The following is a 27,822-nucleotide window of genomic DNA, read 5'->3' as shown; positions in this document are numbered from 1 at the left end:
TTATTATTATTATCAATAATAATAATAATAATAATAATAATAATAATAATAATAATAATAATAATAATAAATGTCGTTCATTATTAATATCATTGTTTTTATTATTGTTACTGGATTCTTATTATATTATTATTATTATTATTATTATTATTATTATTATTATTATTATTATTATTATTATTATTATTATTTCATCATCATTAATTATTGTAGCCAAAGAACTGAAATATTCAAAATGTGGGTGTGGAGATTAAGTGTTGAGTAGTAAAACCAGCATTTTAAATATATCAAAACACCTTGTATCCTAGCTACATCTGTGACTTTTTCTTTTAAAAAATTAAACAGTTTGGAAATCGGTTCAAAATTCAACGAATAATTCTACTTAGAGATTGAAAAATACCTCTTTCTTTCGTAATGTCCATGCACCGCTGCCTCCACCAGCACCGTTCCAAGATGGCGGCGCTATAGACGCGTCCCTTCCATAGATTTTATACACTTCTATTATGTCTATGTTAGCGTGAACCTGAGCTGCAGTTCTATTTGTGGCCATAAGGGGCGCCTGTGTTCCTTAGAGCTGAGCCTCTCACGCGCCCTGGTCTCAGTGAAGAAGTAGAGGTTTGTGTTCGGAGTGAAAACTACAACAAAGCATCACTTTTTTGCCACTTCAAGTTTGTAATGCTTCAATTTCGTCAAACCGTGAAGATTCCTTAGTGTCAAAATGTGAATTCGGACCTTTTAGAGGAACTTTTTAATGTGTGGCTGTGTCGAGGAGGTCGTTGAGGGGAGAGAAAAGACAAAGTCAGGAGGTAAATCCGAGCTAAAGTCTGTGTAGTACCAGTGTCTACAACTGCATTAACTGTTCAACTACTTATCTTTTTCATCATAGTTTTAATAATAATAAGTACAAGTTAATGAATTAATACACTTTTCATAGTTTAAATTCCTCAATTTTGAAATGCTTCTCAACGTGCGGGTCGTAGACTGCCTTTCAGTGGGTCGTGGGCCCCAAAATATATGCAATTATGTAGATTTAGTTCATTTATTTTGAAGGGGATTTCTTTCTGAAGCAGAGTGTGGACTAAGCACGAGAAAAACAAAACAACTGGTGCTTGCTATTCAGCTTTAGGTGTGGGAAAACAAGCAATTTTAACTAGAGCCGGGCGATATGGAGCAAAATTCAGGTTTCAATATTTTTTTATCAAAATGGCGATATACAATATAAATACCGATAGTTTTAATTCAAACAAAGTCTTACCAGGAAGACAGTTCATGGTAGAAATTCATAGAATAACATCACTGTGCTTTAGGTAAAAAAAAAAAAAACAAACATAAAAGTTGTGCGTGTGTCACAAACATGGGCAACTCGCGGCCCCCAAAAGTTAATGCACAAAATGACGAGCAAAAAATACACAAAATTAATATGAAGCACAAATTAACAGAGAAACACACAAGAGAAGAACACAAATACTTAACAGGACAACAAAACACACGAAAGGAGGAAAATAATGCACAATGGGACAACAGAAATACATCTATCTTTAAAGCATGGAATCTCTGGGTGTGTGTGGCTCAAATATCTCTGCGGTTCAAGGACAGACAGAGCTGAGACTTTGAACATGGCTGCTGCTTGGTTCAGTGGTGTGCAACGTCAGATTTGATTGGACGCCCCACCTCCTGAGTAGACGGACTCATTGATGATTAGGTTTGGGCCCTGAGAACTGGAACTGTTAAAAAGAGATGTTTGTATTTCGATTTGTTTTTCGGTCCTAAATGCCCGTATTAGTTTGTTTCTGCGGTTTGTATTACTCCGCCCTCTTTGCTCCATTTGTTTACCCGGGGTTTGTATAAAGGTGCGTTCACAGCGAACACAACTGCAGTCACTTCAATATAGTGGCGCAAAGAATCGGAATCGAGAATTGTTTAGAACAGGAATCGATTTTGAGAATCGGAATCAGAATCGTTAAAATCCAAATCTCTCTCTCTCTCGCTCTCTCGCATTGCCAAACAAAGTGTGACATAGAACGATGTACACACAAAAAGATTAAATGTTTAAAAAAATAGCTACATTTGTGATGTGCAAAACAATAAGATAAAGTAAAAATAAAAATAGGCGTTTAACTATATACTGTACATGTTTAACAAAATTTACAATTAAGTTATGAGTGTTATAAAAGGGGAAAAAGTTATGTACGAAATTTAGCATATATCAATATACACACACACACACACACACACACACACACACACACACACATGCGTCCGATTGCACAAGTACATACATATATATATATATATATATATAAATACAGTACATGTACATGAACACCTACGTTAAATAATACGTTAAACTGATAAAAATGTATTAGTTTCCACAGCTATGATTATATTATGTTATATTGTATACTGTATATTATTATAGCTTTTGATAGTTTCCTGAGAACATTTCTGTGTTTTGTAAATCTGTTTATTGATTCTTACCAGAATCTACTTTATCTCACAGGAGGAGAAACATGGAGACGCCAAAGGAACCAGTAAACGCTCCCAGTTTGCAGGTAACTTTTTTGGCTGTAAATGTTAAATTTCCTTCAGGGTAATTTTTAGTCATCGCCTCGTAAAGATGAATGAATGATTTCACTTCCGCTGTTTAAAATAAAACTTCAGTTCCTGTTTACCACATCCAAACCACACAAAATACTCGTTTCAGGAGTTGCTGCTTTTGCTACTTTTCAGAACAGCATTAAAAGGTCAGTTAGATGTTTTGTATCCCAGCCCTTTATCTAAACAATACACACCACACAGAGCTCTACACTATCTTTCTCAGTTGGTTGCACCAGCACACAATTTGGTCGCACCCTTTTATCCTTTTTTTTTGAGCGAGGGTGGGGGGAGTGTACAACATAGCCACGCAAGCTAATGAATAGTTGACTTAACTGGCGTACCGTAGTTTTGTATGAAGTAAAGATTGATTATGACTTGAGATATATTTGCTTAATGTTTTGGTGTCAGTATTAAGTTTTTCTGCAACAACCAGTGGCTGAAATAACAGGTCATTTATTTTATACAGATTTAAAAGAAGACGTAACAATTTTTTTTTTTATTTATTTTTTTTTTTTAATTAACACCAAAGCAGGTTTCATGTATTCTGTTTTTAATTTTTTTTTTTGCAGAAATGCTGTACTTGAATCAAGTTAACAGTAGCATAACCAACTTAGCATTTGTATTTTTTCACCCCATGGTATTAAATTCAGAGGGTCCAGTTCTTATAGTGGGGTCTCCTAACCCTCTTCCCCTGGTCAGGGGTCTGCAACCTTTGATTGATTGATTATATTTATTAATCTCCGAGGGGAAATTCAGTTTCAGTTACATCCTGACCAAGAAACATAAAGGACATTAACATACAGTATCACATGGAGGACAGGTACGGGAGTACTGGGGGGCAGCCAGCAAGAGCAGCACTCTGTTTCTTAGATGAGAAATATGAAACAATAAGGAGGAAGAAGAGGTAAAAAAAAAAAAAAGCAAAAACCAAACTGGGCCCTCGTAGAGAGGGGCGGAGTTTGAGATCATGAAAAAACTCTTCAGCAAACATTGCATCGAAAACCAACAAACATAACATACAATTCTATACAACAGCACGTTGGCACAGGGAATGGATCTTTAGGATGGGTAGTTCACAGGTCAGCCACAGTATGGCGCTGCCCTTGTGGCACGCCTCCTACTGCCAACCGCTCGGAAGGAGGAGGGGGTGGAGCCAGAGGAGACGGTGACAAAGACAGGATATGTAGTGATGTAGTAGGAGTGAAAGTATTCGTTGAGATAAGCCTGTTTAATCAGACTCTCACATAGAGATGACCTCGAGAGTTCGTTAGCAGGTCCAGGTGTACATGAAAAGTGAGGGTTAGGTCAGAGCGTCTTATCAACATTCCGTCCTTGGAGAGTTTGGCTCCTTTCGTCGTTAACGACGGCTTCCAATAGTGCTGCCATCGTAATCCAATTTTGCGATAGATCAGGAAAATGCCAGATCCAATCAGCAGAAGACCCAATATCATAAATTCCATTGTGGTGGTGGAGGTCTTCCATGTCCTCGGGACTTGCAAACTCTCCCATTGCCCGTCCTTCTAGTAGAGAGATTTGACCAAAAGCGAAGAGAAAACAGATAATCAATTCCATGATTAGATTCAGGATCAGGATGCTGAGAGAGGCTCCTGTTAGATTTGAACAAGACAAAAGAGCAGCAAGCGGGAAAAATAGCATTCTTCTCCTCTGAGAGCAAGCAGGAAAAAAAAACTCTCCAAGGAACAATTTAACATCATCTCATCTAGATTAAAGTCCTCCTGGAGCTGAAAAAATACCTTCTCAATAATGACAATACAGTGTATTAAATTCTATACAGTTAAAATTATATAGAATAATGTTTGATTTGATTTTCATTGATCATGTAAATGGCAACTTAAAAACAGTTTAAAATAAAATAAAATAAATTGATATCAAGAAATAAAACAGTATCTTCATCTTCAAATTCTTACACATCTCAGTTTACATGAACACAATGTTATATAAAGATTTGTTTTTTAGTTAATATGTTTGAAAGACTACAAAAAGTAACTTGATAACACATGATCATGTGATCAACACATGCTAATTGCTCATTTCTTGCCACACATAAAACATGCATATTTAACCTGTATATTGGTAGTTAAATGAATCTGTTCCCACACAATTAAAATCTCTATTTTCTTCCAGAATAGTCTTTTTGTTGGTTTAATTATCTTACCAGGGATTTAAAACTTAAGGTTAGCCACAGGTGCAGGAAAGTTGATGGTCTGTAGATGTTGTAGGAGGTGAAATAGGAACGTGCTGAGTCATTGCACAACGTGATTTTTTTTAGGTTAACAAATTGTTATATTTTATTTGTCATTAATCATTAATAGCTTCTGTAAAAAAAAATATTTATTTCAATAGTGTTTTTTAAAGCTATAGGGAGCCATTGCATAAGAGTCAAAGGGCCACATTAGGTTCCAGAGCCGCAGGTTGCAGACCCCTGCCCTGGGTGAACCACAGCTGAACATCTGTCCTGGCATCATAGTCCATCAGTTCTGGTCCCTCCATGATGATTCTGATGAGCATGTACGTTCTATCGCTGAGCTCAGCACGTTCTTCCTTTTTACTGCTGCTTTCAATGTCTGCGCGCACTCAGTGAGCGGCTCGTTATGTCTGGCTCAGTTCATAGCGGACCACACTCACTCCAAAGGAGCACATTGATGTTTATACCCCACGCATTCAAAGTTGCATTACCCGCAGCCAAGTTGCATGAGCGGGCACCGTTTCCTCAACTGCAGCGCGGAGCAAGAGAGAGAAGTGCTATCAATTTTGGAGATCCCACTCCTACTGTAATGCCATCCTAACTCTCTCCTCAGCTGTGTGGTAACTGTGACGTTGCCGCTGCTGCCGTCTGGTGTTTGGACTGTAATGGAGGTCTGTGTGATAAATGCGAGCTGGCTCATCGACGAGTCTCTCTGACCAGAAACCATCGACTCCACAACCAGCTGGTACAAGGTGAGGCAGCGGCTCGACCAGCAGGTTTAGATCTCACATTCATCCTAATTCATGTAATGTTCAGATAAACCAGGACCTCAGAGCAAACACTGTGATCAGCATCCATCTGAGCTGCTGGATCTCATCTGTCTCACCTGTAAGACGTTCACCTGCAAGGACTGTCAGCTGATGAACCACATGAACCACAGGTAACCTAGCAATAGCATTAACTTAGCATTAGCAATAACCTAGCAATGACATTGCCCTATCAATAGCAGAAACCAAGTATTAGCACTTATTTAGCATTAGCATTAACCAAGCAATAGCATTAGCCTAGCATTAGAAGTTACCTAGCAATAGCTTCAGCGTAGCATTAGCATTAACCTAGCAATAGCAGTAACTAAGCATTAGCACTTACCTAATATTAGCATGAACCTAGTAATAGCACTAGCCTAGCATTAGCATTAGCCTAGCAATAACATTAATATAGCATTAGCATTAACCTGGCAATAGCAATAACCTAGCAATAGCACTAGCCTAGCATTATAACTTACCTAGCAATAGCATTAAATTAGCATTAGTATTAACCTAGCAATAGCATTACCCACTAGGGATGTAACGATTCACTCAACTCCCGATACGATTCGATTCACGATACTGGGTTCACGATACGATTCTCTCACGGTTTTTTCATTTACAAAATGGGACTGTAGACAAATTTTTTTTTTGGGGAAAAATTAGAAAATACTGTATTATTTTCCTTTTATTTTTCATTGTCAAAAGAATTCCTTGATAAACTATTCAAAACAATGCAATTTAACTAAAAATAAATCTTGAATTAAATAAACAAAGGAATAATACAAATGAAATTGAAGCCTATTAATTTAAATTCTGGTTCTATAATAAACAATGCAAAACTGCATAATAGTTTTTCTTTTAAAAGTGCAACTGAAAATTTATTTTGTGCCTTTACAATTGGACTTTAAAAAAAGAAAAATATGTCATTGCACTGATTTACGTCATATTTGTTTGGACCAGCAGAGGGCGCTGGTAACACAGTGGTCGGTTGGCATGCAGATATTCTAGCAGTGAAGAAGAGAAGCTATGCTAGCAGACAGAGCTAATAGAAAAACGTGACTTTTGCAGATATTCAAGTAATATTACAGATATTCTTTCGGTGCTAAAGGGGTAATGAATCATTTATTAACATATTTAAGAGTAGAAGGCAGCCAGAAAGAAAGTATTAGCAGACTCCGCCCACCGCCAACACTTCCGGATAGCGCCCTCTGCTGGTTAAAAAAAGTACTGCGATTCAATTGTCAGAAAATCGATATCAACCGTGATACCTATGAATCTATTTTTAACTGCCTTACGATTAATCGTTACATCCCTATTACCCACGCATTAGCACTTACCTAACATTAGCATTAACCTAGCAATAGCCTTCACACTTACCTAGTATTAGCACATACATAAACATTTATCTAGCATTAGCCTAGTATTAGCATTAACCTAGCAATAGCATTAGCCTTGCATTAGCACTTACCTAGCATTAGCATTAACCTAGCATTAACACTAACATATCAGGGACATAGCAATAACATTAGCCTAGCATTTTTACTAACCTAGTATTAACATTAGCCTAGCAATAGCATAAGCTAAGCATTAGCAATGACCTAGCAATTGCATTAGTCGAACATTTGCACTAACCTAGCAATAGCATTAACGTAGCAATAATTACCCTAACATCAACCTAGCAATAGCATTAATGTAGCATTAATTAGCTAAACACTAACCTAGCAATAGCTTATAAAGATTTCCTAATAAACCTTGTGTGAATAAACCAAGTCTTAAATTGTAATGCTACACAATTACAATTACAATGATAATTGAGCCCAACCCTGGCGTGATATGTGTGGTTATTTTCACACGGTCCTGAGTTAATTCACTGATCGTATCTTCCACCCTCATCTTCGTACAGTTCCATCACGTCCACCATCTTTCACTTCCTGTTTCAGCTACCAGTTTGTCAGCGAATCCATGGCCAACGTGAAGAAGCACATGTTAGCGGCCGTTAACCCAATCAGAGCTCAGGCAGACACGGTGAACCGGAGTCTGAGAGACATGGAGACAAGGTAGATGCTCAGTTACACAATGACACGCCTCTGTTCTACAGTTTGTATTAGGGATACACCACGATTCTCTGTCCAAAAACCTGCTCACAGCGACTGAAAAATGTGCATGTATCACAAACATGGGCACATAGCACCACTCAAATGTAAATGTACAAATGATGGAAATTAACAGTGAAATACACAAAAGAACAACACAAATACACACAAAAAAAACCAACGGCACAAAAAAATACACAAAAAAACACAAAAAGAAAAAAAATGCACAATTTAACAACAAAAATCAAAGAACAACATGCAGTACATACAAATAAATGAATACACAAAACGACTCAGAAAAAAACACACAAAAGAACAATGAAAATTCATAGGACAACAAAATACAGTACACAAGGCAAAAAAAATTCACAATGGGACTTTTATTTATTTATTTATTTATTTATTTATTTTGGGGACATTTATTAACAAACAGCTGCACAAAATGTATCACTTTTGGCTTTTTCTCCTGTAAGGGACAGCACGTGTGAGTGAGTTCTGTAGTGTAGCTTGTTTCGATGAAGGCCTGGGTTAGGATGCACAGTAATATATCTGACTAAGGTTTGTATTAAAGTTAGTATTTGAATACAGAATAAAATATGAATATATATATATATATATATATATATATATATATATATATATATATATATATATATATATATATATATATATATATATAGATATATGCGATATTGTAATTTTCTATATCACCAAAATAGAAAACTTGATATAGCTTGATTCTCGATATATTGCCCAGCCCTAGTTTAGATCAGTGGTAAGGTTGTGCCAAAATATCGCTACGATATATCGCAAGGTTTTGTCACGCGATACGTTATGGATTCACTGGCGCCAAATATTGTGCGTGTGTGTTTTACTGGGCTGTCATTCATGTGAAATTGATTGACAATATAATTAGTATTATTATTATTAGTATTATCTATCTTGCTTTATATTTTTACTACTGCAATGTGTGTGTATCTAATCCTTATTTTTAACAGTCTTGTACTTAATTAAACACTTCTTTAACATTTATTCTTTCTTTCATCTTTGTTAAACGTTTTATTCTTTTATTTGGTTTTTTTTTTTTCTTAAGTGGCTGTAATAAAAGCAATTTCACCCTGGGATTAATAAGGAATTCTGATTCTGATCAAGGGCAAAAATATTGTGATTTATCATATCGCAAGGTACCTGGCGATACCCAGCTCTAATCAGTGCTTATTAATGTGTTTCAGAGTTTTATTTGAGTTTTCTTTAGTAAACGTATCAGTAAAAGTATTAGTAAGTAGTTAAAAACACAAGCCGTGCATGTGTACTGTATGTGTTTGTGTTTGGTTTTAGGTTGAAGTACATTGAAAAGAGTAAAGCTCACCTGAGGAAAGACCTGCTTCATTTCTTCAACATGACCATAAAACATCTTAAAACCAAGATGATGGACATCGTCAGAGAGATCGGGGTAAAGTATTGTCTTTCAACACACAATAAGGTTAATTGTTCAATTCAATTCAAGTTTATTTGTATAGCGCAATTTACAACAAAGTCATCTCAATGCGCTTATCAAAATATAAAATTCATAATAAGAAAGATCCACATGAACAAGCATTTAACGAAGAAGAAACAACTTCCTTTTAACGGGAAGAAATCTCTGTTAGAACCAGGTTCAGAGGTGGCAGCCATCTGCGTGGACTGGTTGTGGTTAGAGGACAGAAGGACCAACAGAACAGGATAGAGAGATAGAACATCAGAGTGTCTCAGACTAGTTGAGTCGTGAACCACAGATCAGGAACTGACATCATCAGCTTCACGACACCTGAAACAGAGCAGAGAGAGAAGGACGAGGAGAAGACACTGACTGTAGAAAAACATGATACATTATTATCAAGTCAGCCTGTCTTGGCCTTGGGCCTCACTCCCAGTGGCCTAGTCAGCACTTATAAAGGTGACATATCTCTTTCCGTTTAATGGTAAGTAACAGTGACTCCAAGGTCTGTAAATGTGACCGTTCACAGACGAGCCCATGTCTGCTCTAGTGGTTAGATTATGTTATGATTCAGTCCTGTTTATGTGGACTGTAAATCATAACCAGCTACATCAGAATACGGAGTAATGGGCCCCATTCTTATTGTAATGTTTTCAATAAAACGTGAGACTCCACCTTTTAATGTAAACAGGAACAGCTCATAACATTATTCTTCTACGACACTTACTCCTGTGTGTCTATGCAATATAACTGTAGACACCAGTAGAACTCAGGCTGACACCTAGTGGATGGGAGAGCTAATCACCACACATATATTGGTATGTGTCAATGATTCGATAACACCAACTGTCGCAAGATTTGACTCACAAATAAATGAGAAAACGACTTTAGTGGAAATAGCCGAAAAAAGAGGGGTGGGCCCGTCAGGCCTCTAATTGAATTGTGGGAGGCATAATCGTAATCTACGTTGCATTACCTTTGAAACGATATATCACACGACTATGTTCCCATAAATTTGGAAATGACCAGAAATGGGAGGTGGGCCGCATTTCAAAAAAAGATCTCTGAGCGTTTCATCATATTTATTTATAGAGCATTCCTACCAAACTGCATTCAGATCTAACGAGAACTAACAGAGGAGTAGTTGTGGTGCCCCCGTGACACGTACGGGGTAATGGGCCCCATTTATATATTGGTATGTGCCAATGACTCGGTATCACCAACCATTGTAATATTTGACTCGCAAATAAATGAAAAATTGACTTTCGTTTATTTTTTTCTTTTGGGCCCCCCTGGGCCCTAAATCAAAATTCGGGGTCTGAGCGTCAATGCATACCCATCCATAGATTATAGCTACCAAATTTCAGCTCGATCCTCTCACGAATAACAGACGATTAGTGATTTTAACTAGTGTACACAGCAAGAAGAACAACAACAAGAACAAAGTGAGTGGTGTTTTGAGTCCGGTAGCCCTGCCTAAAAATGATGAAAATACAGCATTTCTTGTTGCAGTCAGTCCAACTTGGGTATGGCCCCGCCACTTGTTTTTCTCACTCAAACAGAGCTATAGTTTTTTGTTACATTTAGCTCATTGCTGGTTTCTATAATGTGTTTTGCGTGCAGGAGAAGAGCAACCTGGAGAGTAAGCAGATCGTCAGTCGGATGGAGGCGCTGAAGCAGCTGCAGCGGAATCATGCGGAAATAATGGAAGCCTGTGAAGAATCTCAGTCCACCACTGAGTTTTGGATGGTCTTGATGAACTGGAAGAAGGTACAGTGCAGGTTTCATTTGTGACTGACACAATGACAAAAAGACAAAGGGTTAAAGACAAAACAAACAATTGTAATTCAATTGCAATTTCAATTATGACACTGAACAGTTACAAAAATAACATAATTGAGAAATCAGACTCCATAGTGACGCCACAGTGGTTAGGGTAACGGCAGTCATCAGCCAAGCCGCTGCGGGGGCGCGCATCAACTGTTTATCACCGGAGCACAGCTGATATTTTGGTTTGCATGCAGCGTTCTTCCTTTCCTGCTGCAGCTGCTGTAGCCCTGGAGAATGCAGCTTTAACTGAAACAGTGAGAACAGGATCCCAGTGGAGGGAGGATGGAGCAGAGGAATAATAACATGGTATATCCTTATCTTTGATACATGTATTATGGAAATAAATCCCATGGGTCTCTTGCGTGCACTGCATCCCTGTTTGTGTTTGACGTTCGCTTGTTACCCATGTGCTGATCTAATGTTGACATTAACTGTCTTTAGCCTGCGGGACTTTATAACGGCAGGGGATCTAAAACTGTCATACTCAAACAAGAATTCCCCCTCTACCTTGTCACCGAAGCTGGCTGCCTATCCTCTATTATTGTTATCTAATAAAGAAAAGGACTAAATGTACTTCCTCCTATTGGAAGTCTATCCTATTTTTGGTCTCTGAGTAGTCTCGCTATAGTTTTGTGGGATTGATATTAAGACCCATCCAATATAGGTCGAAGCTGGAAACAACTCTTTTTTACAACAGCATGAGTTAGCCCACCCCGGGCACCCCTATTAAGAGGATACCAAGGGCAGGCTCACTTACCAGAGGCCTAGAAGTGTGTCCTCCACTCAGGCGCCGTCTCAGATGTGGGTGTTTGCAGGCGGTTAATTTAATCAAGTAGGCTTCTTAATAGTTAATGAATTTTTATTGTAGGTTTACAAAAATTAAAAGTCAATCAAAAAAAAAGTTTCAAAGTATCAAAGTCTTAAACTATCAGCCGATTGAGAAAGAAGGGGGTTTCATGAACAACTAGAATGTCCATGTAAGAGAAGCCCCCGAACACAATATATCAGTGGTATAAATAGCCTGAAGCATGGCGTGATAATATGTCATAATACATGATCTGACCACCTATGCGAATAGAAAAATAGGACAAAAGTTCACACAGATGTCATGGCCCAGCTGGCGTAACAGGTGTTCACAAAGGGTGGTTTCCATACTAGTTGTTGTTGTTTGTGGTTAACACTTGATACATAACAAGGCGTTGTTTTCCTGTTAAGTAAAGTGTGACTTCTTACACCTCGAGGTGATAGTTTTAGCACCTTCTGTGGAAAACAGGTGTTGTTTTGGGTATCACTTAACATTTGCTTTGCATCTGTGTCTTTACAAAAAGCTGTAAACAGGTGTGACATGTCAGAACAGGCTAATAGCTGTAATGGTTAAATAAGCATTTCTTTTGCAGAATAATGAATGAATGATTAATACACCCCATACAACATTAACAGTTGTTTGTTTATAGAATCAGTACTTACCCTTAAAATATTCTTTAAGGAAAAAATTAGGTTTTCACTATTGGGTCGGTCTCGGACGAGAAAATGCGGCCCGATCCACACTCTAACTGTGACACGGTTATTTACAGTATTTACTTGCCGTTCATGTGACAGTTTACTGCAAGACCTGTGCACATGCCTCTGCATACATCTGTGGAACCAAACAGTAGTTTAGTCCACGGTGCTCGTCTTATTTCAGTCTCCAAGCCGTCTTCTTCTCATTGTGCTTTATTTCCGGTATTGGGACGCCTCTGCAAGCCGTCGAGAAGGCGTACCAGCGTCATTTGACATTACGTCTGCAGAGCTGTGCTGCGAAATTGGCCCCTGAACAGCAGAATAAATATGTATCACACAATCTGTTCAATGCAATAGGGAAAAATGTGTGTGGGTTCATTCTCTTTGGTTGTGAGGGCTTCATCATCATTAGCAATAAAAAAAGCTTAAAATGAATGTTTATTTTTCGCATATCCTGCCCTGTGCTCCTTTAAGTGTTCAAAGAATATTTATTACAGCAGGGGTCACCAACCTTTCTGAAACTCTGAGCTACTTCAAAGCTAGTGAACAGTCTGAAGGGCTACCCGTTTAAAACGCACTTATATACTAAAGTTTCATGTTTTGACTTGAGGTTTCCAAATGCAACACTTTATTTCTCCTAATTCATGTAATCGTTTCATTTTCATTACATTTCACAGGAAAACCCCGTGTTCCTATTTCACTAACAACTTTAAATAATCGAAAAACGTGTTTGTACAATTTAACCATTACGTAACATTTTTCGAAGATCCACTTTACATTTAAAAAAAATATCTTATCCCAGCCCATATCCTAAATCTGCGACACCTAAAATCATTTGTCATAATGTTTTAGTGAAAATAAACATTTAAAGATTTTAATTTAATATAAACAAATATGCATAAAGTGCAGTAGTATGTATCTCTACTAAGGCACTGACTACTTTTTAGTGTCCGTAGCAGTTCAGTTGCAGTGCACTGCATTTGTTTACAGAAGGGAACATACTTAAATAATATTTGTATTGCTGCTTTGCACCTTTTTATTATTTGCATTCAAATCCATTTTTTGTATTTTTTGTTTTGTGCTAAAGTGAACATACTTGATTGTAGTGTTTGAAGGATTGTATTTATGTTTTAAGAACATATAATTTATATTGTTTTGTACAAAAAATGAATAACTTTTTGATTTATAAATTATCGTGATTTCAATTATGACTAAAATAATCGTGATAATTGTTTTTTCTATAATGGAGAAGCCCAAATCACCAGTTGATTTAATACTCAGTGCATATCTTTGAACACTTTCTCTTAGATAGAACAGACTCACCTAAGATTAAACTAATAATTCAGCACGCACACACACAAGCACGTTGACGTCAGACAAGCGAAAACATCTCCTCCTCATGACCTTGGTTCATTTCTCATTCACAGATAAAGGAAATCCTGAAGATCACAAGGGATCAGGATTTGTCTCCTCCTTCAACCATGTCTCACTTATTAGTATGTACTCAACAGAAAACGTCTGAGATAATAGAGAGAATGGGTAAGTTGGTGGAACCATCCTTCATACTTCTGTGAAGGCAAAAATACTTCTTTGGAAAAAATAATGGATGCTCCTCGTTGTAGGACTTGTAATTGTGTTAAGCCATGTAAGAATCAAGCAATATCACACTCGAGGTCATTCCGTTGTGCTGAAATATCAGCACTGGTGTCGTAGATAATCGCACCAAAGTTGATTTATTGACTCGAAAGACTTGTATGACAGGAATTAGTAACAAAGTTTTATTCGATCATCTAAAGTTTTCTTTTACGGTGCTTTCACACATGCCTCTTTGTTTTTTCCATCATGCTTCGCTTCCTCGGATTCTCCGGTCTTTTTGCGATATGTGAAACGTCACTGGAACTCTGGTGCGGAGCTAACAAGCAAACTCTGGTCGTCTGAAAAATGTAGGTCTCGGTTCGGCTCAAGTGAAGCATGGTGCGGTCTTTAACCATGTGAGAAAGAAACCAGGACCAAACATAGGACTTTACATTGAAGCACACATTCACAACCCAGTGCTCCAGTAGCAACACACACACATCCATCCATCCATCCATTTTCAGAGTCGCTTTGTCAGCACACAAACAAACACGTCACATTTCCTCACTTCCTTCTGTATTTCCTCCACATCATTTATTTATTTCACTCATCTCTGTTTTCCCAAACTGTTCACATGATCAGCAATAGCTTTGTTTTATCTGCGTATATATTCTCATTTATTCACACATTACACATCCTTACCGGTAAGTTACCGGTGACATGAGGGCTCTGAGTGCTGACAGGTGGAGACGGAGCGGAGTCACCTCTGTGTTTATGTAGAGCATTAGCGCAGGTTGTGGCATCGTGTGATTATGGGTTATTTTGAATTATTATTAATGACTTTTCTGCAGGGATTGTTTTAGGATTTCCTTTGGAAAGGAAGAGAGACCAAATATAGGACACCAGGTACAGTTTAACACAGTACAAGGAATTTAACTTGGCAGTTGGTGCAAAGAACATGCGCACCAACACGCCATCTGAGGCGCCATCATGTTTACATGGAAAAATAGGAGGAAAGGAGAGGGGAAAAAAGGCAGATCCTAGACTGTGTTCCCATAGTAGAGTGCACAGTGTAGGACTAGGAAAAAGCTCCTCATCACATAAGCAACGAAACACAATTACAACAAAATGCAAGGGCAATAACCTAGTGATAGCATTAACCTAGCATTAACGTTAACCTAGCAATGGAAGGCACTAATCAACCATTGCCCAAGGACACATAGACTGGGATTGAACCCCCAACCGCTGGATCAGAAGACAACCCCTCTACCACCCGAGCCACGGTCTCCTGTAAGGGGTTGTCAGTAACGATGGTTTATGGTGGTACTGATGCAGCTTTTTAGATGTCATACATTCAGATTGTTTGTCTTTTGGTTTTCAGTGTTTCTTCAAACTGGTTGGATCCCCTTCGCTGTGCCTCAAGAAGAGGCCATTAAGGACAATGTTGCTCAATCTGATACCATCATACCAGCAAAGTCATCCTCATCAGAGCTTTGTTCCACTTCCTCTGCTTCCACATCATCCTGCAGTTTCACTTCCAGTGTCCTCCATCAAAACACATCCACCTGTGACGCCGATGCCAAACAAACGACCAGTATGGACTCCTCTTTGCTTGTTGGAGGACCTACTAATGTGATCACTGACCCGGTTGTTCAAAGCAGTTCCACAACTTCCATTGCAACAATTCATGCCCCGAACAAGAGTCTTCCCTCAGTTTGTTCACAGAAATCCAGCTCCAAAATCCAGACTAGGAGGTCTGAAACGGACTTGTTGGGTCCCACTATTGACCTGTCAAACTACAGTGTATCGTACCCCGAGACGATCCCTCCTCCGTATTTGTCTTCCCATTGTGTTACCTCCTTTCAGACGGCTTTGTCCCCCCATTTTCAAAGTAACTCTAATTTTGTATGTCAAACTGTTCCCAATACTTCCTTCAGTGGTTCTTCACTTTCTGTCACTAATCCCAATGCCACAGTGTCAAAAAAGATACAATATTCTCCTCAACCTGTTTCCCCAAATCAAATAGCCAATCCCACCCAGTCTTCCCGTGATTTGACATTTTCTAAAAGTACTACGACTTTTGCCAAAATCCCACCAGAAGTCAGATGTCCCCTTATTGCAGGTCTGTTGGAAGGTTCAATCCCAAAGATTAACCAGCCTCCTTCGGTTCCCAGCCATTACGTCAACCAGACTTGCAGGGTCCAAAATATCCAAAAGGCTTCAAGAGTCCCTGACCAGAACCTGGTCCGGGCTCCTATTTCGACTTGTGCCCGGGCTACAAGAGATTCAAGCCAGCATTTGGTCCAGGCTCCCACTTTTTCCAGTCAAGACTTTATCAGGACTACAGGGGTCCGCGGCCTCAATGTCGCTGCCAGGGCCCCCACCCAGGCTGTCATGGTATCCAGCCCTAATGTTGTCCAGACTCCCATGGTATCCACCCGTAATCTTGTCCAGGCTCCCATTGTGTCCACCCCTAATTTTGTCCAGGCTCTCATGGTCTCCAGCCCTAATGTTGTCCAGGCTCCCATGGTCTCCAGCCCTAATTTTGTCCAGGCTCTCATGGTCTCCAGCCCTAATCTTGTCCAGGCTCCCATGATCTCCAGCCCTAATGTTGTCCAGGCTCCCATGGTCTCCAGCCCTAATGTTGTCCAGGCTTCCATGGTATCTAGCCCTAATGTTGTTCAGACTCCCATGGTATCTAGCCTTAATGTTGTTCAGACTCCCATGGTATCTTGTCCTAATGTTGTCCAGGCTCCCACGGTATCCAGCCCTAATCTTGTCCAGGCTCCCTTGGTCTCCAGGTCTAATGTTGTCCAGGCTTCCATGATATCTAGCCCTAATGTTGTCCAGGCTTCCATGGTATTCAGCCCTAATTTTGGCCAGGCTTCCATGGTCTCCAGCCCTAATCTTGTCCAGGCTCCCATGGTCTCCAGCCCTAATGTTGTCCAGGCTTCCATGGTATCTAGCCCTAATGTTGTTCAGACTCCCATGGTATCTAGCCTTAATGTTGTTCAGACTCCCATGGTATCTCGCCCTAATGTTGTCCAGGCTCCCACGGTATCCAGCCCTAATCTTGTGCAGGCTCCCTTGGTCTCTACGTCTAATGTTGTCCAGGCTTCCATGGTATCTAGCCCTAATGTTGTCCAGGCTCCCATGGTATCTAGCCCTAATGTTGTCCAAGCTCCCTTGGTCTCCAGCCCTAATGTTGTCCAGGCTCCCATGGTATCCAGCCCTAATGTTGTCCAGGCTCCCATGGTATCCAGCCCTAATGTTGTCCAGGCTCCCATGGTATCCAGCCCTAATGTTGTCCAGGCTCCCATGGTATCCAGCCCTAATGTTGTCCAGGCTCCCATGGTATCCAGCCCTAATGTTGTCCAGGCTCCCATGGTATCCAGCCCTAATGTTGTCCAGGCTCCCATTTTCCCTAGCCCGACCTCTGTTCAGACTACAGGGGTCCTTGGCCACAATGTCCCTCCCATGGTCCCCACCTGGAATGTTGTACAGACTCCCATGCTATCCAGCCCTAATGTTGTCCAAGTTCCCATGGTATCTTGCCCTAATCTTGTCCAGGCGCCCATGGTATCCAGCCCTAAACTTGTTCAGACTCCCATTTTCCCCAGCCCGACCTTTGTCCAGACTACAGGGGTCCTTGGCCACAATATCGCTCCCAGGGTCCCCAGCTGGAACATTGTCCAGACTCCTATGGTATCCGGCCGTAATGTTGTACAGCCTCCTATTGTCCCCAGCCCAAATGTCTTTCAAGCTCTGCAGTTCCCCGTCCCGACTTCCATACAGGCCGTGGGTGTTCGAACCCAAAATTCTGTCGAGGCTAACACAGCCCCCAAACATCAGGCTCCCGGGGTCCCCAGCCCAAACACTGTCTCAGCTTCAGTCGGGTCCTTGGTAAAAACCATGGCTCCCAGCATCCCGTCATTAGGAGGACCCTGTCCTGTCCTCACTGTTCCCCAAACAGAACTACTTCCAAATGTAAGGGCTCTACCCTTCAACGTCCAGGGCTCTCTCGTCCTAACCAACTCTGAGACTTTGTGCATCCCAGTTGTGCCTCAGTTTCCTACAGTAGCTCTTTATACTTTATCCAAAAATACAAGTCTCAGTGATGACTCGGAAGATAACACCTCAAATACATTGGATCCAGTCTCCTCTGGTGATCAGACTCTTGGCTGCAATTTACATCAAGAAGACAATGTGGACAATGAACCAAGCACCACTGTGTCTGAAGAACCTGAACCAAAACCAAGAGAATCTACAACCAAAGTAATATCTGAACCTGCAACAGCTGACAATGAACCTACCTCAACAGTGCCAGAAGATCCTGAACCAGATGAAAATGAACCAACAACCACCACCACAGAGGAATATGAACAGATCACCTCCACATATGATATCAAAGCAGAAGACAAACTATCTACTGCTGAAAGGGCAGAGTTGGGAACTGTGATTGAACATCAGGACTTCAAAATGAAGCTGTTTGATCCACGAGTGTCTCTGCTTAGAATCCCAGTATCCAACCACAAGCCAGGGTGCCCACTGCCCAGTTTTCATGTGGTTATTGAAGAAAGCAACGATCAAAATTACTTGAAGGAAACTGAGGCGTATCAGTCCCCAACCCCTCATCCATCCTCAGACTTTATAGACCTAACAGACTCTACAGATGAGATGGACCAGGATTGTGTGATAATGGACACCGTCCTGAATAGTCCTGTAGAGGATGGTTTGGATCTAATGGAGCCTTTGCTACTTCCAGAGTCGCCGTTTTCTCTTGAAGTTCTTTCCTGCTCTGTGTGCACGTCGTCTGAGTCTTTAATCATCTGCTCTGTCTGCGCTCGAGGATTCCACAGACACTGCCACGTCCCCAAGGTCAAATCTCTCTCCATGTAAGACGTCTCCTGAATAACAAGTCTGCCAGGTGTCCCTTTATCAGGGAGCCAATTTAGTTGTTATTGTCTGGGGTTAGTTTGGGTAAAAATGTTATTTCAACAAAAGTTCAAACAAAGGCAAGATGGCTAACGCTCTGGACCAAATGCATGACATTTCAACAAAAACTAAAATATAGGCCAGTGGCTTCCAAACAGGGGTAGGTTATCCCAAGGGCAGTCATAAGCAACTAGCGGCCCTAGTAAATGTACACAATGACAGAAAAATACATAAAACAAAAGCAAGAATACATAAAAAATGACAAAGAATTAAAAACATTGCAGGAAACCACAGAAAAAGACAGGAGAAAAACAAAGAAAATACACAAAACCAATCCAAAAATTAGCAAAACAACAGAAATACAGAAATATTATTAAAAAAAAAAAATGCAAAATGGCAGCACAAATTCACAATATAACTCCAAAAAATATATCTTTTTCAGGAAAAAATTACAAAATGACACCTGAGGGGTATTCCATAAAGCAGGTTATGTTTAAACTCTGAGTATGTTCAGGCTCAAATGAGGGAAACTCTGAGTATCTCATTCCTAAATGCGTGGTATGTTCTTCTCTGAGTATGTTACCATGGCAACATTGTCCGTGAACTAAACCTGGTTGCTCGCAGGTTTTATCGAAGAAACCCTGAGTTTCTATTAATTTTTTATTTTATTTATTCAGTTTATTTCCGACATGGTTACATTCACTTTTTTTTACTTTTTTTTTTTTTTTTTGTACATGCCGAAAAAGGAGACGAGAGAAGCAGTTTGCTTATCTAGGTCCCGTCCCCTGTTTTGTACATCGAAAATTTACATGGGTTTACATGTCTCTCTGGTCAAACATTCTTCTACCTGGTTCCGCCCACCTGAACATCGTTTCTGAACACTTTAATGAACCTTAACACTTCTCTCTGAAACACATTAGTCACATCACACACCACAGACGTGTTCACATCATTACTAATGTTGTGTTGCTTTATGTTTTTTTTGTGCAAACGGTAGTTTTCTTTATAACATTGTGGATCCGTAGTAAAGCTCCCTGAATACAAACCTGTGGATAATATAAAGGAGGAGATGATAATTTAAATTACTCCACTTTTAAGGCTCGCTTGTTGTTTTATATTGTTATACAGTTAAATCTGTAGATCGCACATCTTTGAAGGTATGATGGCGCAGTGAATTGTGACGTTGGTTTTGGAAGCAATGGGTTGCGGGTTCGTGTCCTGCTTCAGTGTTTTTTTACAAAAATTTTTAGGACGTTGAGATGACTCTGGTGACAATATTACATTAATTATTATTATTAAATAATATTAAATAAAAAAAAAAAACGCCTTAAATCACTCTCTTCCGTTTGGTTGTCATGGCAGCTCGAGTCATCTCTGATCCATTGATGATGGCTTTTTATCGCGCGCGTGCATGTAAGTAACCCAAGGTTTACATACTCAGGGTTGATTGACCCACTTCATACCAGCTGTAATGGAATCAGATACCCAGAGTTTCCCATCACTGGGTATGTTGACCCAGATTTTATGGATAGACTCAGAGTTTGTTAACCTTCCTTTATGAAATACCTCTCAAAAATGCACAAAATGCCTCACAATGAGCAAGACAACAAACATACACAGAATGGCAGAAAAGAACACATAGTTACTATAAAAACTATTTGTTCTTTCCTGTGTTAATGCTTAGATAGCTCATTATTCTAATTGCTGACATGAATATTGATCATGTGACCAATCAAACAAAATTCTTTTTGTGGCTAAGCTAACATAGCAGCACAAGCTAATAGATTTTTTTTTTCCCTATTGATGACCATACAGTAGGTCTAAATGTATGTGCAAAACGCATCAGGCTAATTGAGAAACCAACACAACAAAACATAGCAAGTCAAATTTCATAAAGATCAGTTCAATACAAATCTTCTTTAATTACAGCAATAATGAGAGATTAATTTTTCAGTTTTTGAAACTGATCCGTATCCCCTCCAAAATGTAATGGAATCTTCCGTGGCCTAAGGTCTGTCTTTGGTTACAGTTTTGGCAAAATCTGTGAAATTCTTTAACGTAATCCTGCTAACAGACAAACAAATAAACATTGGTGGAAATATTAACTGCTTGGCAGAGGTCATGATATTAATACATTTTATTTGAATATACAGTAAGTGCCTTTCAAGACAACCGAGGAAACTTTACAAAACTAAACAAACATGGTTTGACCACAGTGAAATAAAATACAAAGGTCATAAATTAGAGCCGGAAGAGGATCTGTGGGAATGAGAGGGAGTGAGAACACAAAGTAGGTCAGACCGATAAGGAGGGCGGAGGTGTTTCATAAATGTTTCTATTTTGATTCATTCGTCCCAGAAATGCTGACTCAGCAGAACAGCTGTTTCCCTGTTTAAGAGAGGAGATCTTCAGTGTCTAATTAGCTTTACAGAACATTTAGATCTCATTTAATTTGGAAAACAAAAAAGTGATGTATTTCTGCTAGCTTGTTTACTGGTGTTTGTGTGGCAGGTCCAGCTGGAACTGTTCGTTGTGTCAGGATCTGTCCAACCAATCAGATCCTTTCAGCTCTGAGAGACCTGCAGCTCCTGAAGACGGACTCAGCCTTCAAGACCAGAGAGTCAGTCCACCACACACCTTTTAGCCGCCATGTGGCTCCTCCCCCTTTGTACAGGCAACGTCATCCAATCTCTGCTACATTCTTGCGCTTCTGGGGAATCATTAGCTTTAGCTTTTAGCTGTGATGTTCTTCAGAAAGTGGCATTACCTTTTTTATGATAAATGTATGGAAGCTTGTTCCCGCCATTAAAAAAAATCACCACGGCAAGTCATAATTAGGAGATAGAAAGTCATAATTATGAGTTTGTAAAGTCATAATTATGAGTTTGTAAAGTCATAATCATGAGATAATAAGAGTCATGATTGAGATACAAACTGAGCATTTGTTGCTGTCTACCGATACTGACTGTTACCATTTTTATTATGCTTTTAATAATAATGAATTAAAAACACATTTGGACTGTTTATTCAGTTCTTAGAATTCAACACATGGCACATAGTTGTAAAATAGTGGAAATACATAAATGTCTTTATTGCAAAATTATTTTGTCGCATTTTTGTATTTTTTTTGCAACTTTACATGAAAAAGATCTTTCTTCTAATTATAACTTTCTATCTCATAATTATGACTTTCCATAGTAAATATTTTATTTTTTTAATACACGTGCAAAAATGTTAAAGAAAACAAGGAGTTACTGATCGTAAACACTTTAAAGTCCTTGTCAAGCAAATTCAGCCATTTTCTTCTAAACACATTGAAGCAGAACTTTACCTTAATAAATCCTTCTCGTAGTCCCTGTGAGGGTAATACAAGTGTTTATGGGGTGATTGGGGACACGCACAAACACACACATTTCGACACTTCTTTCTGTATTACTCCCACATCACTCATTTATTTTTCTTGTCTCTCTTCCTCATACTGTTCACATGGTCACATGGGACTACATGTGTGAAAGCACCCTTAGTGTCACTGTTGGATTAGGATTTATCAGTGATCGGTTGTTACTGTCTTGGGAGAACAAAGGTGCACATGTAGCTGTGGGGCGGGGCAGGCGGCAGGGGGTGTGAGTGTTTACGACAGTGACATAACCAAAAGGACCTTTAGGCACAAGTTATGTAGTTCTGCTTTAAATAGGTCATAAATGTTTACCTTAAAACCTGTAAAAAGCCATTCACCATTTATAATGTCATTGTAGAGCTAGGATTCACAAACTGTTTCAAATTTCTGTGTTCAGGATTTAATGGGCGGGTCAGAAATCAGGGCCGCGTTACGTAACGTAGCCATCATTAGCATAAACCTGACCCTGCTGCTGAAGCACAACAAAGTTTTGTTTCATCCAGTGGGCACAATTTGGCCCCTAGCCAAAATCAAACCACATATTTGGAATAAAATGTGTCAGCTGGTGCCACATTTTCGACGAAATTAGCACTTTTTTTGCACCGCGATTGTGCGTTTCGCCTCTATCGGGTGCAGATCTGACTCTACCCGGGAGAGATGCACATTTTCAGACTCAGGTGGAGCAGACCATTCCGCTGACCCCTCGTTTGGCCTGATCCAAGCACTTTGGAAGCACTGTCGACGCTGGAGCCACTTTCACACTGCTCTCTCCCATACACAGTACAAGGAGGCTCAGGGGTTTCTGTGGTGTGACAAACTCATAACACACATTTAATTCTGCTTTACATGGACTTTAACGTTTGCGTTACTGATTGTAAACACTGTTTGTCTGTTTCAGAAATGCGAGACTCTCCTGCTATTCCTCAAAGTCCAGACCAAGGTCAGTGTGTTTTCAGCACAAAGTGAACGTAGCCTCCATAAAATCAAGTGTTTCACAGGTTTTCGCAGTTTTGTTGTCGGGATCAACTCAATAGGCTTTAATTACTACATCTCTGGATGGATTGGGAGTAGGATTCAGTCATAATTCTATGAGAGAATACTCGAGTATGATCACACTGGACTTGGTTGTTCGTCTCTTATGGGCCCCTGTGAAAATGGGGCATACATTCTGATTCTACAACCCTAAATAGCAATGATGAAAAGTCATGGGAAAGTTATCACCTGATGTCACTAACTAGTACATACAGTGGGTAGGTGCACTAGCAAACAATTAGCTGGGTTAACACTACGTCTTATTTCATCATTTTTGTGTGAAAATAAAAAACAACTGTTTGAATTCCACCTACTTCTTACATTTTGCAAGATTTAAATGTTATTTCAATTGAAATAAATGAACGTTGTCTGTGACATGCACATATTATATTTGAAGATGAATGGTCAGATTTTAGGGGCCGTGTTTGACACTAGAGAATCTTTTTAAAAATCTGAAAAACAAAAACATGCCTTTTTTTTTAACCCCAAAAGGAATGATATTTAACACAGGGGGAGGGGTTTTCATTGAAGAAGTGTTTTTTTTAGCCACCTTTCGCTAAATGTTACACCATGGAGCGTCTAACAGAGAGTTTATGGGTATATTAGTACTGAGATGGACTAAAGCATTCAGTAGGTGGCGCTATACTCTGCTAAAGCTGACCATGTGTTTGGTTGTTTTCAGTTTCCCATGGAGCAGATCTCCAAGCGTCTGACGCTACATCATCCTTCTCCGTATCGAAACGTGGCTCAGTTCTTCTCAGACGTGGAAACGATGTTTAACGACATGTCTCAGGTTTTTATTTACAAACACACCTGTGTCACTAGCTGATCCACGACACCAGCTGATCCACGACACCATCTACGTCTAACAAAACACATTATTTTGCACGATATTCGTTTTATTAACTTTTAAAAATGGGACTACTGTTGTTTCTTGTGGTGTGGATGGTGATGACAAAAAAGGTGGTGAAGGAAAAAGTCTTCGGACCAATGACTTGTAAAAAATATGCAGTTTATTAAATACAATCAGTGTCCTGAACAAGTAACAAAAATGAAACCTGCTGAGGGCCAGATCAATGCAACTCTGAGGCTGGTCAGAGACCGTAAACGCATATATGCTTCAGAGGTATGTCCTCCAATCTTTAACATTAGCTCATCACCATATAAGGAGTCAGCTCACTTCTGGGTTGTTGATGTAAAGAGAAACAGTCTATTATCATGTGGAAACTAAAAACAGGAAATTTGAGCCTGTCACCCCAACACGCACAGTAATACACAGATTTGTGGAAAACAAGTCACATCTGGATCAGTTCTTAGGTTTTCATGTCTCTGAATAACCACTAACACCTGACTTAACATTCTCTTTGCCCCAAAAGACGTACACCTCCCCTTAATGTCAAAATAGGGTACCTCTAGCTCTCATAATTTATTACTCAAGAGGGACTCTGCAGACACAGTCTGAATGCCTGTTTCTTGCCATAGCATCCCCAAATTCTTGTGAAATTACTCATGGAGTTACTGCTTAAACAGGGCCTCTTGTTTAACCTATAGTTTCACATATGCATCTTGCTGGAATCAATTCTTTATTGAAAAAGGACTATAAACCTTCAATATCACATGTTAAATGCTTTAATACACATCACTACTTTACAGTTTTAGAGCCTGTGTTCCTCCATCTTGAAATCATGTGACTGATGATGTCACACTGCCTGTAAACATCCCATTGTTTTCTATTGGAGCGAAACATTCAGCCTGATTTTTAGATCATTTAGCAGCTTTTTCAGTCACAATAACAACTTGTGCTACTTTTGGTCTAAATAATCAGGAAAAGTTAAAGATGTCGATGTAAACATCTTTTGTTTGCTGAAAGAGGATAAAAACATAATTAACTCTTCCCCACCGTCTCTCCTCCCTGTTCCCTTCCCCCCACCCAGGTGTAACACTGCCCTCTCTTTTTATGTCCTCCCTAAAATAAAATGTTTCTTACCCTTCCTTAGGGAGGGCTGGTGACGGTCACAATTAAGCAATAAAATAAATTCATTTATTTCGTTGTAATAACAAAACATACGTTGCTGTCTTATAAAGATTGCACTTCTTTTTAAGACAGACAAACGCTTTGTCTGCAAAGTGTTTGTCCTTTGCAGAAAAAGAAAAAAAAAAGTAGTGGGCGTGGCCTGTGTCCATGTCGTCTTATTGTCAATAAAGTTCTTAAAATTATTTTTGTCAAGCCTGTGTGTGAACATGTATTTTTGTTTCTCTCTTTAAGGACAAGGCTTCACATGGACTGAAGAAGCGTTTCCTGGAGAAGTTGAAACAGACGTTTGGGCCAGAGTTTGATACGTCGCCTCTGACCAATGAGGGACAGGCTGCAGAGAAAAATGACCAATCAAAGCAGAACCTGAGGGCTCTGAAGAGGAGGCTGAGGAACTTTCTGGACCAACAGAAAGCCAAGAAGATAAAGATGGAGTAGATTTAATTTAGTTTTGTTTGTTCACTTTTCACCCACTGATGATGATTGGTTATTGGCCGTATTTGCGAATAAATGTTTTTCTAGTATTTGTGTGTGAGTTCTTTCTTTAACTTTTATCTTCTAATATTACGGAGTCTGACGCATGTTGACCAAGTTTTAGTGTCAGACACTTTGTTTCTTTGTTGAATATTAAAATAATTCATTGATAATTAAATCTTGACCTGTTCTCTAGCGCCACCATCAGGACAAATTTTAATATTAGAATTATTTTTTTATTTATTTATTTATTTATTCAGTTCATTTCTGACATGGTTGCATTCACAGAAATTCATTTTGACATTCAGAGCAGAATCACATCATTGTTTTTTTTTTGTCCTTTTTCATGCCGGAAAGGGCGACGGAAAAAAGCATTATGCTTATCTAGATCCGTCCCCTGATTTGAACACAGATAATTTTACATCAAACCTCGTTTCTTCCCTTGTCAAACATTCTCATCTTCTTCATAATTTCATCATTAATGTTTTTTTTTTTTTTTTTTTTTTTGTCCTTTTTTATGTGATGTGTTCTCGTCTGCAGTCATTGTTCCTGTTGTTACTCCTCCTCACTGTCCTTTTTTTCCGTATCTCCTCGAGCTTTCTTTTCCAGTCGTTGTTTACGTTCCTCCAACTCTCCAAACGAAAAGTTCTTCTTTCGGAGAACCTTCATATCCTCTGAGAGTCGCCTCAGCTTACGATCCATCAGAAAGGCACATGCACATACACATACCCCCATCATTAGCAGGCCAAAGATCATGACCCCTAGCAGATAGATGTCCTCCACATATGTGTCCTTTGGACACGCTGATTCGTGCTGTAGCAGTTGCCTTGTCGTGAAGATTTTGTCAATGGCGCTCAATGACCAGTTGATGAGTTCCATGTCGTTGCTGTAGAGTTCGATGAAGAGTTGACTTGAGATCTGTATGTGTGTAGAAATGTTCTCCGTGTTTTCTCCTTAAATCCTTTCAGATTTACGGATTGTTGTGTCTCTGCGTCAAGCGTCTATCTTAGATAGATTTCATCCAAATGTTCTTAAATTTACTGACAACATTAATGACCACCAGAGTATGAACCCATTCAGAACAGCTTTGCTGAACTTTGAACATGAAAAATAAAAAATTATTTTATTTTTTTTATCTATTTTTTTTTTCAGTTTTTAAATTAAGAACTTAATGACTGTACTAAACTTTGTAATTGCAAATTTGATGTTATTTTTATGAGATTTGAAGAAGAATAGTCATGGGTGGGGCAAAAGGGGTGGCCCTAAAATCTGATTGGCCACCCCATCCAGATTCACAAATGAAATTGTAGCTTGGAAAAATATTTTTTGTTGAAACGGTGATAAATCTACGACCTTAACTAATATATGTTTTTTTTGTCAGGATAAATTATTTTTATGCTTTTCAAATAATTAGTCAAGCATTCATCACTCTTAATATTGCATGGAGATTTAAACCTTTGTAGTGCGTAGGAACTTTCAACATATAAGGAAAACGACCGTGTCGCAGATAATTATATCATTTAGGTTAAACAGTATTATTCACTTTACGTGGTTGATTTATTATTTAAAATTGAGTGTGCCACCATAATCTGAGTCTGTGCCCCCCTAACCAAGATTTCCTAGACTCACCCCTGAGAATAGTCCAATTTATTTATTTATTTTTTTACCCTTTTTTCTCGTGATGGAAATGTATATATTTACCCTTACTTTGTCATAGTAAGGGGACACTGTACCACTATTAAATAATAACCACGAGATGGCATGAAAGTCAAAAGAAAGGACAACTGACTAGGGACATAACAGAGTATTTATACTTTCAGACATAACTTTATTTAAATGATTTCCTGTGATCACAGCGCCCTCC

At 39.1% G+C, this 27,822-nt stretch overlaps 1 protein-coding gene across 4 annotated transcripts; it reads left to right on the top strand.

Annotated features, from left to right (window-relative positions):
• Positions 1-564: 564 nt before the first annotated feature.
• On the top strand, positions 565-26,008 carry LOC114477913 (mucin-2-like). Of its 4 annotated transcripts, XM_028470606.1 has the most exons (14): positions 565-806; positions 2,501-2,552; positions 5,418-5,556; positions 5,621-5,744; positions 7,554-7,670; positions 9,045-9,159; positions 10,807-10,953; positions 13,941-14,052; positions 15,470-17,466; positions 17,500-18,983; positions 21,535-21,643; positions 23,319-23,360; positions 24,135-24,245; positions 25,719-26,008. In XM_028470606.1, the coding sequence occupies exons 2-14, from the start codon at positions 2,511-2,513 to the stop codon at positions 25,920-25,922; spliced, it is 4,743 nt and encodes a 1,580-aa protein (XP_028326407.1). In that variant the 5' UTR covers positions 565-806; positions 2,501-2,510; the 3' UTR covers positions 25,923-26,008. The 4 variants fall into 4 exon arrangements, with proteins under 4 accessions (XP_028326407.1, XP_028326406.1, XP_028326408.1 ...); XM_028470605.1 differs by having other exon boundaries at positions 15,470-18,983; XM_028470607.1 differs by lacking the exons at positions 565-806; positions 2,501-2,552; positions 5,418-5,556; ... (1 more) ...; positions 7,554-7,670; positions 9,045-9,159 and adding an exon at positions 11,230-11,319 and having other exon boundaries at positions 10,933-10,953; positions 15,470-18,983.
• The last annotated feature ends 1,814 nt before the right edge of the window (positions 26,009-27,822 follow it).

Source organism: Gouania willdenowi, chromosome 16 (assembly GCF_900634775.1).
Source record: "Gouania willdenowi chromosome 16, fGouWil2.1, whole genome shotgun sequence".
In the NCBI taxonomy this organism is placed as follows: domain Eukaryota; kingdom Metazoa; phylum Chordata; class Actinopteri; order Blenniiformes; family Gobiesocidae; genus Gouania; species Gouania willdenowi.
This window is presented reverse-complemented; position numbering and strand designations above follow the sequence as displayed.